The sequence below is a fragment of the Haplochromis burtoni genome, unplaced genomic scaffold, assembly GCF_018398535.1.
Source record: "Haplochromis burtoni strain Fernald_Lab_line unplaced genomic scaffold, NCSU_Asbu1 Contig_239, whole genome shotgun sequence".
Classification (NCBI taxonomy): Eukaryota; Metazoa; Chordata; class Actinopteri; order Cichliformes; family Cichlidae; genus Haplochromis; species Haplochromis burtoni.
Window position 1 is genome coordinate 792,677 of NW_024582600.1, and position 12,303 is coordinate 804,979.

Here is a 12,303-nt window from a genome sequence, read left to right on the forward strand (position 1 = left end):
TAAAGCTGTCACAAATTATGAGGCTTAAAAGACATCCTTGGGTCTGAGGGTTAAAGAAATGACTCACACACAATGCCTGGAAGGCATGAACTGAAATTTAAAGTACAGTACTGTAAAACATGATATCTTGAACCAAGAAAACAGCATTTGAATACCTTATCGTCATCCATCTAAGCAAATCGAATTTTCATGATGGAGTCTACAAATGAAACTGGGGAGGTTATGTGGGCAGATGTTGCATGCGAACTGGACATTTCAGCAAAACGTAGAGTCATCGGAATTCCCTGTGAGCACGGACCAATCACTGCGCAGAGGCATTCCTGCTGACGTCCAACAGAGAGGGTGAGTGGCCCAGCAGTGATGTCACTGTGTCATCTGTGCAGCCACCAAACAAGAACACACACAAAACTGATAAGGCCTCACCTCCGCTCTGATGCTGCTACTTGTCATTGTGTAACTGTATTTTTTGTCACTCTGGCTCAGTTTCTATCACATTTTTAATGTTTTCTATTTGGTATATCCATTAACATTGGACAATTGATAAATATTTTTATTGTTATTTATATTTTATATACAGATCCTGTTGTTAAAAAGGGAAGTTTAATTCTGTTTTTCAAAACCTAATATTTTCAATATGCTGTAACAGCCCAAAGCAGACTGAAGACACAGGAGTATAAAGGTACATACTGAAGATCTAGATCACTAAATCTTTTTAGCAGACACTTACTGGAGGGAAAATCTATGGTGTGTGTGTGTGTGTCTTGTGTGTGTTGTTGTGTGTGTGTGCGTGTGTGTGTGTGTAGTGTGTGTGTGTGTGTGGTGTGTTGTGTGTGTGTGGCGTGTTTGACGCGCGTGTGTTTTCATATCCTTGAGGGGACATCTAATTGATATAATGTCTTTCACTAGCTGTTCACCCTAACCCTATCTATAACTCTATGACTATTGCAACCCTGACACTAAAGCCACATTTTGAGTCTCAAAAATGCCTTCAAACTAGCAGGGATGTGGATTTTGTCCCCATAAGGATTGTTATTCCCCACAAGTATAGTAACCTTTCAATTGTTTCATCCCCACAAAGATATAAAAACATAGCATGGGCACACACCCGACTGTGTGTTTGTGTGCTTGCAGCAATCAGTTCAACAGAGCTATTTATGTCTTGTTTTTGGACATGTGTGGAGCTTGTCAGTACAGAGGAATAAGGTAAAAACTTCCAGCAGGTGAACTGAACAGAACTGATCCTCATTATGACATATTAGCTATATACATTTACCATATACATATAACATACATACATATACCATGCATATACATATACATTTACCTTATTCTGTGAACTTCATCTGCCCACATCCATCAGTGAGCCTAAAATATGTTGTTGGCTTGTGGAGAGAAAATTAAAAGTGAAACCCAGAACCTTCATGAACCTTCTTGATGGGAGGTGACAGGGTTAGGCATCATTCCATCATGAAACCCAGTGAGTCTAACTATGGGTCTTAGTTCAGATGTGAAGCAAAGTTTCAAACTCTTTTCTTTGTTTTTCTTTTTGTGTCTGCAGTGAAGTTGAAACACTGACAATAAGCTAGTCCTCCATAGCAGACTGTTAGTGGCTCATCCACAGTCTCCTCTCAGCTGGCTTTTACTTCACATTTACAGCATCGTCTATTCTCCTCTGTTTGTGTCACCTGGCAAAATTTTGTGTCAGTCTGCGTCTTTGCAGAACTTTATTTATTCATGCCATGCAAAAACTCTGCAAGCTGCATGTTTAAAGTTAACAAACCAAACAACAAACAACTCTGACTACAAATTTAATATGCACTGTAAAGTTTTTTAACATATCAGCAAACTATGTGGAACATTTTTCATCATGAAATGCATTTTAAATCTGTCATATTTACACATTTAATTAACCAGGGAGACCAAAGAGAAAACCAAAAGTTTCAATGTACATCAGAGTTGATATTTGCACAAATTAGCTTGAGTATATGTGTCTGTTTCTGCTGTGTACTAAAGAAGCACATTTAAATGTCATTCATTATTTTTGTGCTGCCGTATTGTATGATTGACCCAAAATCAATCATTACCTTACATGTATAAAATAATATTAAAATAATATTAAAAGCATGGACATGGATAGGCCACAATAATGCACTTTATAGATGTAAAAATAGCTTCCATAGTCTAGAACATTAGATAAGAGCTTTGCTCAAAAACAGATTGAGACATACAGTCGAAGTATGCCTCTGTGTGGTTTCGAGGTAATTATTTCCTCAGATTAGACTGCTGAAAAACCAGAATATAAAACTTGTCCGGTCCTGGCAGAACTTAAGGAATAAATCATTGTCTCAAAGAAGATGAATCGCTAACAACACAATCAGACAAACAATCCTGTTTATGCCAAAATTATGTTACATAAGATGTTTTTGTGCATGGTGCAGAACTTTTTTTCCAATTGGAAAAACATGGCTGAGTTCACTGTAAGGTAACGAAACTGACACTTTCCTTAAACCTCATATAATACAAAATATAAAACAATTTAAAGAAAAAAAGGCAGGTTTATAAGAATGAGTGTGAAAGTGATTTTAATGAAAAAAAAAAAAGCTGCACTTCAATATTAATAAAAAAATAACTGCAATGCAACATCCATTTGGTATCTTTTGTGAATCCCTCACAGCTCGCATAAACATTTTGGATTCTGCTTTGGACACTGAAAGAGTAAAATGCTAAATTATCATCTAACACTTGCATGCCTGGTTGACAATGTGGAGTCATAAACTGAAGGGGTTCAACACACAGACACTAGAATTTAGTTCACCAAAACTGGAGCCTTTGACCTGTGGCAGTTCACTATATGAACTGTCAGATAACCGACACATTCAGGCGATCAATCAGTGATTTGATTTTGTGGTGGCTAAGCCTATTAGATACATCAGCTACCAACTATCCCTTTTGGTGCCAGCCTCGAGTGATCATTATAAAAACTGCAGTAATTAGCATTTCTGCATTGTCGTGATTTCTGCCCGTTGAGGTTGCTGGTTGTGTTATAACCAGGTCCTGGTGCAGGAACACTGTAGGCCAAAAGAGTAAATAGTCATGTGTCTGTTAACCTGTGTGTCCTGTGTACATTTGTTGTACATTTACAGAAGTTGTATGGACTTCACATCCAATCATCCTGCAGTTAGTTAGCTGGATTCTGATGGGAATTCTTTATGGAAACTTGCTGTTTCTTCTTTAGATAATAACACCTTGATTTAACTTAAAAAGTGAATTGAAGTGGTGCTGATCTTTTTAGCAGTAAACTTTAACAATCTGTACGATTTAATTGAACTGCAGCCTGAATAAAAATGTTTACCTGTTTACCTGCAAATCCACTTTGGTTGCTGGAAATGCTACAACAAAAACTTTCCCCAGTAACCTATTTTGTGTTTATTTAATGTCTAAGTGCTCATACGTGGAGATAAGTGGGACATTTTGCAATGATTCTTCTGGATGATCTGTCACTGATTATGAGTCTTTACTGGTTAACCAGCCTCTGGTGGAAAACTTATTTCTGTTACTTGTCTCTTTATGTTCTTAGAAACATTATTTCAGTCAAAGATAGTGTCAAAAACAAGTTAGTGATGATTAACTACAGTTCATGTCATTATCTTCATATCTTACACAACAGCTCCAGTGTACCATGGGACAAAAACATGTGAGATAATGATGATGATGATGAGATAGCCTTTATTTGTCAGTTGCAGGTCTTTTGCCCACACAGCCACAGTCCAGGCGACCTGATTGCGGCACAGATTGTCTTGTTGTCTACATGATGTTTTGCATGTAGCAACATTCGTGTTAAAAATAGGATTAGCTTGCTTTTTGTGAGGTCATAGCAAGAGACTGACTATAGTCGGGGGTGCACATAAGTGGTCCGCAGGTGCGCATTCGCTGTCAAAATAAAAGACGCGCAACAAGTTGCAACGCCGAACCGCAAAAGAAGCGCGTATTCTCGGAAAAGTAGTTGCAGGAGGTGAGCTGGCTTCAAACAAATGATGAACGCACAGAGATGTGGTGCAGAATATGCCCACTCTAGCGGACAAAAACACTGCCTTTTATATGTACGCAAACGCGCGTTGCAACTTCTTATCTGGTGCGCGTCTTTTATTTTGACAGCGAATGCGCACCTGCGGACCACTTATGTGCACCCCTGACTATAGTGTATACAGTGGGCTATATTATGTAACTGTGTCTGTAACTGTGATAAAGCACTGTATAAAACACACGATACCAATATAAAATCAGCAACTGAATTTAAGCTTTTTTTTTATTTGACTACAGAAATTCTAAAAAGAAAAAAAAGAAAGAAAAAAAAAGCAGATGTTCAGATAACCCCCCTGTGAGTAGCACTTGGTGATGGTGGGGAAGAAGAATCCCATTGTCATGGTTCCGAGTCATTTGACCCCGCATTTTGGGTTTTCTTGTGTTTTTGTCATTTTGTATCATGATTTATGTTTAAGATAAGATAAGACACCAAGACAAGACATGCAAGACATAAATGTAACAATTCAACCACTACTATTACTATGTAAGTAATAGATATCTATGAGTATAGAAATGTACATGCACACACACACGTACTAAACTAAATATACATATGTATATACCTGCACACGTCCATACATATAAAAAGGTGCATTATGCATGAAGTGTGTGATGTCCACAATGTCCAGTGACTCATGATGTCATGATTGAGGAGTTATAGAGTCTAACTGCTGTTGGGATGAATGATCTGTGAAAGCACTCCTTCCTGCAGCGAGGGTGTTTCTGTTTGTGACTAAAGGAGCTGCTCAGCACACTAACAGGCTCATGCAGAGGCTGATGTGGGTTGTTCATGATGGGTGTCATCCTCCTCTCACCCACAGCCTTCACAGACTCCAGAGGACATCCCAGCACGGAGCTAGACCTCCACACCAGTTTGTCAGTCCTGCTGACACTCATTCATCAGGCTCAAGAAAAGAGCAGCACAGAGAGACCACAAACAATACACAACTGCATACAGAACAGACAAAAATTAATGACATGACACAGTGGCATATACATTGAAAAGAGTGGGGGAAAAAAATTTTGCTCAACACATCATGGGAAGTCACCAACAGCCTGAGCTTTGGCAGCTAAAACTAAATGCTACTACAGGGTCACCTGTCATGTTTACATATTTTAATCCTAACCTTAACTGAAAAGAGACAAAAAAAAATCAGGATTAAATATCATTGGATTTAGTTGAACAATAAAACAAGGACCTTCTTGTAAGTATCCTCGACCAGCTGATCTACAGTGGAGGGAAATACATATTGATTCCAAATTGAACTCATTGTTTTAGCCACTTAGAATTCTGTGGTAGGTTTATTTTAATAGTAAATGATAGAATGTCAACAAAATATTCAGGATTAGAGATGTAAGAGTTACAAATGAATGCTAATTTATGTAAGATAAATAATTCTTTGATCTTGTACTGACCAGCATGAACTGAAACAAAAGTAAAGTGTTCAATAAAAGTTTAATTGGCAGCAACTTCAGCATTAACAGCCAACACTGACAGTTAATTGCACCAGTTCTATGAATAGCACCCAGAACCTCTGACCTGTTTACATCTTGAATGCTGCAAAAACAAAAAGCCACCTAAGAATATCGGCAAGAAGACTGCTAAACTTCACACACTCTTATAGTCTAATAGACATGTCCACAAGAAGCATAGTAAAAAAAACCAAAAAAACAATCATATCTGTTGGTCTGATTAATCACAAATGGAACAAAGATGAAATTACTATCAATAATAATTAGTGTGGGGCAACTTGCAAGATTTCCTCTGTTGTTAAAGATATCAGAGCAGCTCTGAGGACAGTTACCAAGAAAAATATTTGTAATACATTGTGCTGTGATGGTTTGAAATCCCGGAGGACCCATGTTCAGGCCTTGAGAGAGTGTGATGTGGTAGACGAGGCCAAAATTGAGCAATTTTTGCATCAATTTACTGGTTGCATTTGCTGAAGATGACACAGAGAATACTATCCCAAAACATGGAGATGGAAACTTTAGGCTTTGGGAATGTGTTTGTGCCAGAAGTACAGGGTGTCTGCATGACATTAATCACTCAGCCAAGGACTGAAAGTGACTCATGAATAGGTCTTCCAGCAAGACAATAACCCAAATCATACAGGAAGAAGTACAGTAAAGTCATGGAGCACCTTAACCACTGTCTGGGTCTTAGTCCAACAGAAAACCTATAGAGAGAAATGAAGCTCTGTGGTTTCCAAGCAACAACCTTTGAACTAAAAGATTATGAGAAGATCTGAAAAGAGGAGAGGTAGATGTATGCAAACCGCAGGACAAACTGCATGAAATATTTGACAGCTTTGCTTGCCAAGAAAGAGTATTCCACCAAGTGTAAAGTCTTATTTTAAATAGTAGTGTCAAAGATGGATTATATAATCATGTTTTCTTTGTTTTGGCATTCTTAGTATTTGAAAGACTGATTTCAGATATTTTAGCACAAACTAAAACTATTTTTAGATTATTGCTGTTTACAGATATATAGATACATGTAGTTTAGTTGAAGTTTAGTTTTGACTTTTAACTCAATTAAATACTCATTATTTATTCCTAGCAGGTGTATATGATGTGATGGAGGTGTTGTATCAGCTTGATATAATAATGCTTGATTTTATTCTTTTCAACACTTACAAAATAAAACAATAATAACAAAACCAGATCCGTGAAAAATGAAACAGAACGACGAGTAAGTTTAAATACTTTTATTGTTGTTTCACCTCATTGGGGTCTTAGATTACAACACAAGAGAACCAGGTGATACTAAGTCAGTATAAAAATAAATTAAGGCAAAAATAATACAAAATTCCCTTTTGTGAGACCTGAGCTAACGTAGACTCTGTCTCTGTCATATAATTCGATACGACAATGACAGTAAGATGTGCATTCACAATAAGTTATTATTAAATAGAAGACTTCTGACAATAGGACAATACATTGGAACAACAGAAGAAAAAATATTGCTACTACAAATGAAGATGAAGATGCATGGAAATGTAGCAGTCGTTACTGATATTATCTCGCTGAGATAGTTCTAATGAGCATAGTCAGGAAGGTTTATCTTTACTATTTCTACAGTTTCATGATTTACATTCTCCATGATTTGCATGGATTTTTTGTAATGAACAGCCCAAGCAGATTATAGAATGTCACAGTGGTAATAACCAAATGCTGTAAGGAAAACTGCTCATTTTCTTAAGGATATAAAGGCCTTACTATAAATTAAGACTATGTTAAACTGTTAGCAGTCGGACGTACCGCCCACGGGACATTGGATGGTTTAGGGGACTAATAGGACTGCTAAGGGGTTAAAGAGATAATCTAGCTATTCATACTATGTTCTATAATTTTAAGATGCTGTTTCCCAGTTACTTAATTTAATTTCCAGAATGTCTTACATGTCATTCTATTATTGCCAACATTGTAGTTTGGAATTACAGACAAATAGTCTGGAGAATTAACCCTACAATTGTTTACAGCTGCTAACATGTGGCTTTTTCCTCTTCACATTTGCTTCACCCTCTGCTGCAGGAGAGCCAGTTGCTGGGCTACCTCATTGGGCAGGTCAGCGTTCACCTGTGTGGTGAAGTATTTCCTGATCTCATCCACCTCCCTCTGCCAGAATTCCTGATCCAGGGAGAACAGCTCATCCAGGTCCACATGTCCCTGAAGGCCCTGGAGATTTAGGGAGTCTCTACAAGGCAGGTAGCCCACTGCTGATGGCATGGCGCCCTCCTCGCCATTCACCCGTCTGAACATCCAGTCCAGAACGCGGATATTTTCACCAAACCCGGGCCAAAGAAAGCCGGCAGTGGGGCTCTTGCGGAACCAGTTGACATGGAAGATCTTAGGAAGCTTGGCACCGGGGCGATCAGCCATGCTCAGCCAGTGAGAGAGATACTGGCCAAAGTTGTAGCCAAAGAAGGGGCGCATAGCGAAGGGGTCATGCATTATTACTTTGCCTGGAAGAAAAAGTAATTAGAGATTTGTCAGTACACTGTATGTTAACGTGAATGACATTCATGTGTTATTTGTTGTCATTCAAGAATTCTGAAAGTGGGTTTTTTTAGCAGAATTTCAGATTAAATTGTCGCTAGTCTAAAACTATTTGTAGAATATTAGGCAAAAGTCAAAATGATCATCTAAGAAACTCCTTAAACATCCACTGATTGTCTTTCATACCAAAAAAGGACACTATCGTATGCTGACCTTTGTGTTCGGCTGCAGCAGTGGCCTCCGACCTCATGGCAGCGCCAACAAACACACCATGCTGCCAGTCAAAAGCTTCATACACAAGGGGAACACCTGAAAATAAGCAGATTCATTATCCAGTTATTTTCTGAGAAGTATTTATGTATTATTTTTATTTCATGTATTTAATCAAAGGGCAACTGGTGTATTCATTTCCATCTTTTGTAGTCTCTTCTCACCTTCTGGTCTACGCCCACCAAAAATGATGGCCTCTATTGGCACTCCCTCTGGAGACTCCCACTGTGGGTCAATAATGGGACACTGTCTTGCCGGAGTGCAAAAACGAGAGTTGGGATGAGCACAGGGCTCGCCTACGAAGAAGAAGAAGAAAAAAGAAAGAAACTAAGAACTTTTTACTTTTATGACACTCACACACTTCTTCTCAGTTTTAAAGTATATGATCTTTCTGTTATTTATCCCTATTTTTTTATAATATAATCTTGTACTCTGAAATTATTTGGGTCTAACAATTAAAGATTTAAAGCTTTTTTTCTTGTTACGAGACATTTGAAAATTGCTTTCGTTACACTTCTGTTTCCACCTTAAATACTGGTTTTAAATCTTAGACATCTTGTAGTCTTGCTTCTTTTTCTTCTTTTGTGAGCTGTTGCTTAAAATCAAAGAGCTGCTTACCATCTTCTGAGCGCCAAGGTTTGTTCTTCCAGGATGTGATGGTAACTCCCTCGGGCAGTGACTGGTCCATTCCCTCCCAGTACACACCACCGTCACTTGTCTCTGCAACATTTGTGAATATGGTATTCTTGATGATTGTTGCCATTGCATTGGGGTTGGTCTTGGCTGAGGTGCCGGGTGCAACGCCAAAAAAGCCATTCTCTGGGTTAATGGCTCTGAGGTTTCCTACAACCAGGGTGAACACACAAATTAGAAATGTTAAAGTCCGCTGTACTGGATTTATGACATTTTTGACATTTGTACATCCTTGAAGACCTTTAAAAAGACATCCTTCCTTTACCTTGGTCATCAAACTTCATCCATGCAATGTCATCTCCCACACATTCAACCTTCCAACCAGGCAGCGTGGGGCAGAGCATGGCCAGGTTTGTTTTTCCACAGGCGCTGGGGAAGGCTGCTGCCATGTACTTCTTCTCTCCAGCAGGGTTGGTGATGCCCAGGATCTGAACACAGGAAATATTTGAGATAAGATAAGATAAAACTTTATTTTTAATTAATCCCTCGGGTGGGTTCCTCTGGGAAATTCGGAAATTTAGTTTGATGAAAATGAACAGAATGTGGATGAATCCAAAATTTAAGTGACAGTCTCATTTTCATTTCTTACCAGCATATGTTCGGCCAGCCAGCCTTCCTCTTTAGCAATGCGTGAGGCAATGCGAAGGGCGAAACACTTCTTTCCCAGCAGGGAGTTTCCTCCGTAACCACTTCCAAATGAGATAATTTGTCGGCGGTCTGGGATGTGAGCGACTAGTGTCAGCTCAGGGTTGCAGGGCCAGTTATTCACCAGAGGCTCTGAAAGACAAATTAGTACATTTGTTCATTTCAGTGGTCTATTAGCAGTTTTGTGGCAAAAGCGCTATTGTGTAACTAAAATATAAGTGAAAATATTATTGAGCAACAGTAATCAGAGTAGTAACTGATTCATACTCATAGTAAAACAGTAGCAATATGCAGTAGTCCTCCATATTGCTACTGTGCCCCCCCGTATAGCTGCAAGAGAATGAGTCGATCAGTTTTTGACATACTTTTGAGTGGCAGAGGACAGCCGACAGAGTGCAGACAGCGGACAAATTCTCCAGTCCCCAGGGCGGTCAGAACAGCTTTCCCCATACGAGTCATCACCCTCATACTGGCCACCACGTAGGGAGAGTCTGTCAGCTGTACTCCAATCTTAGAGAGAGGGGAACCTATTGGACCCATGCTGAAGGGAATCACGTACATGGTCCTACCTGAGGATAGATACAGACAGGGATGTTCTTATTATTATGTTATTTCAATATTATTTTAAGGTTTTTGGTATTTGAGACATTCAGACAGTCAGGAAAAGAAGAAAATTTGCCTCCAGCTCATTTAAACACTTTAAAGGCTGTGTAACTTGTAAAAATAATCTCCGATAGTGTTTCTTCTTTCTAAAAAGTACCTGCTGCACTGTGGATATACTTGTCTAGATTCTCAATGCGATCCCGGAAAGGGGAAAAAATTTATTCATTTAGTCAGTGTACTATTGATGAGTGAAAACTTTTGATTTCTCAAGTTTTTCTAGTCCTATATTTGAGTTAAGAACTGATAGCATTTATGAAACACGTTCGTCTCTGGTACCTCTCATGCAGCCGGGGAACCGCTGAGCCATGGCTTTGTCGAACTCTTCTGGGGGCATCCAGCGGCCCAGCTGGCTGATTCCACCTCCTAGTGGAGTGGGCACTGTGTCCTTCTGTTCCTGGGTAACAATAACTGTCTTACTCTCCACACGAGCCACATCCCTCGGGTCAGTTCTGGCCAACCAGCTGCAGGAAGAGGAAGAAGAAAAGGAAGTGCACAAATATTGAAAACTTTAGGGCTTTTGTTTTAAATTTTAATTTGTTGTACTTTATTTTAAAGTAGGCAACGGTTTTAAAATCTCCTAAAGCAGCCACAAATCAATATAATAATAATCAATATGTCTTCTTAATATCAGCTGGTAAAAATGAATGGTGTGATTGAGCTACCTAGACCTACTGGTTTGTCAAGAAGTAGAAATTTTCCAGGCATGTTTTATATTTAAACAGCTGCTGATGACAGAATGATGTGTGTTGTAATTATCAACAGCAACAACCCTGGGCATCTCCCAGCTGCACCAAAGCACCACTGTCCCAGCTACAAAAACAACCCAAGCTATATTCAAGAAATTTAAAGCTATCGTTAGCAATAATTTCTTCTGTTTTTCAATTTGAAACCCTCACTCACATAAAAAAAATAACTAACTAAATAACTAAATAAGTCTCTTAAAAAAAGAAAGCCTTCCATAAACCACTGAGTGTAACAAACATACCAGTTCTCATATTTGGTGAGCTTCTTGATCATCCCCTGTTCCTCCAGCTGGGTCAGGATGGCAAGGTTCTCCTCGTCTGAGCCATCACAGATGTGAATGGACTCTGGCTGGCACAGGGTCATATTGGTCTCCAAAAACTCCCTTACAGCTGGACTGAGGGCACTGAGATCACCCTGTAGGATCCTGGGACCACTCTGGTTCTGGGACGGGATCTGAGGAGGCATGGTGAAGGTTCTGGAGAGAGCGTGAGCTGATAGACTGAGGGGAAAAGGTGACAGGAAGTCTGGAAAGAAAGATTTAAGTGGGGGCTTGAAAAGGAAAGGGGAAAAAGGAAGATGGTAGAAGAATGTTGGAATTGAATAATATGGGTGAATAATATGGTGACAAGGAAGAGGAAAAATATAAAAGGAGGATAAAGTTTCGTAAATAAAGACAAAAATGAGGACAGACCAAGAAGAATGAAAAAAAAAAGAATGAAGCAGAAAAATGGTCAAGGTGGAGTAAAATTTGGGATAAAAGAGAGACATGGGGGGAAAAAAGAATTTTAAAAAAGTCAGTTTTGTGCATACATATTCTCAAAAAAAAAGTGCTCTGCTGCTGCAACATCAAGAAATCAAACTCTGGGTGATGCAACAGCATCCTTGTGCAGATACCTCTCATTCTGCAGTGATCCTCACATTACTTTGCCTCATATTATTTTACCCTCCTCACTTTAAACATGAGCCCCACTGAAAAGAAAGAGCAGTAGGTTACCTTCAGTAGTTTGCCTGGAGTGCAGAGCTTTTAGCTTGGTCTCATCTGCTGAGGTGTCCCTGTTGCCTGTTTGCAGGAGAGTTGAGGACTGTTTCTCCTTCTTGGTCAGTTGTATCTCCTATGGAGAGCTTTGTCCTTTTTATACCCTGGGATGTCTCGCAAGACAAGGGAGGGAGTGGGGAGGGGTGTGGGTGAGGGAGGGGTGGGGG

The 12,303-nt window shown here is 39.3% G+C and overlaps 1 protein-coding gene across 2 annotated transcripts; it reads right to left on the reverse strand.

The window, feature by feature from the left end:
* Positions 1 to 7,402: 7,402 nt before the first annotated feature.
* Positions 7,403 to 12,216, reverse strand: pck1 (phosphoenolpyruvate carboxykinase 1 (soluble)). 2 transcript variants are annotated; one of them, XM_014338664.2, is made up of 10 exons: positions 12,095 to 12,216; positions 11,342 to 11,649; positions 10,633 to 10,817; positions 10,059 to 10,262; positions 9,638 to 9,825; positions 9,314 to 9,476; positions 8,974 to 9,198; positions 8,520 to 8,651; positions 8,299 to 8,394; positions 7,403 to 8,051 (listed from the first exon to the last, which is right to left on the reverse strand). In XM_014338664.2, exons 2-10 carry the CDS (start codon positions 11,563 to 11,565, stop codon positions 7,594 to 7,596), a joined length of 1,875 nt encoding a protein of 624 aa, XP_014194150.1. In that variant the 5' UTR covers positions 11,566 to 11,649; positions 12,095 to 12,216; the 3' UTR covers positions 7,403 to 7,593. The 2 variants fall into 2 exon arrangements, with proteins under 2 accessions (XP_014194150.1, XP_014194151.1); XM_014338665.2 differs by having other exon boundaries at positions 11,342 to 11,624; positions 12,095 to 12,211.
* Between the last annotated feature and the right edge of the window lie 87 nt (positions 12,217 to 12,303).

What these genes read in the sequence shown, in the direction of transcription:
- pck1 (XM_014338664.2), bottom strand. Translation starts at nt 11,565, where the DNA reads ATGCCTCCTCAGATCCCGTCCCAGAACCAGAGTGGTCCCAGGATCCTA. An exon ending in GATGAAGTTTGATGACCAAG is followed by an intron (nt 9,199 to 9,313) that starts GTAAAGGAAGGA and finishes CCCTGGTTGTAG; the next exon opens with GAAACCTCAGAGCCATTAAC. An exon ending in ACCTTGGCGCTCAGAAGATG is followed by an intron (nt 8,652 to 8,973) that starts GTAAGCAGCTCT and finishes TCTTCTTCGTAG; the next exon opens with GCGAGCCCTGTGCTCATCCC.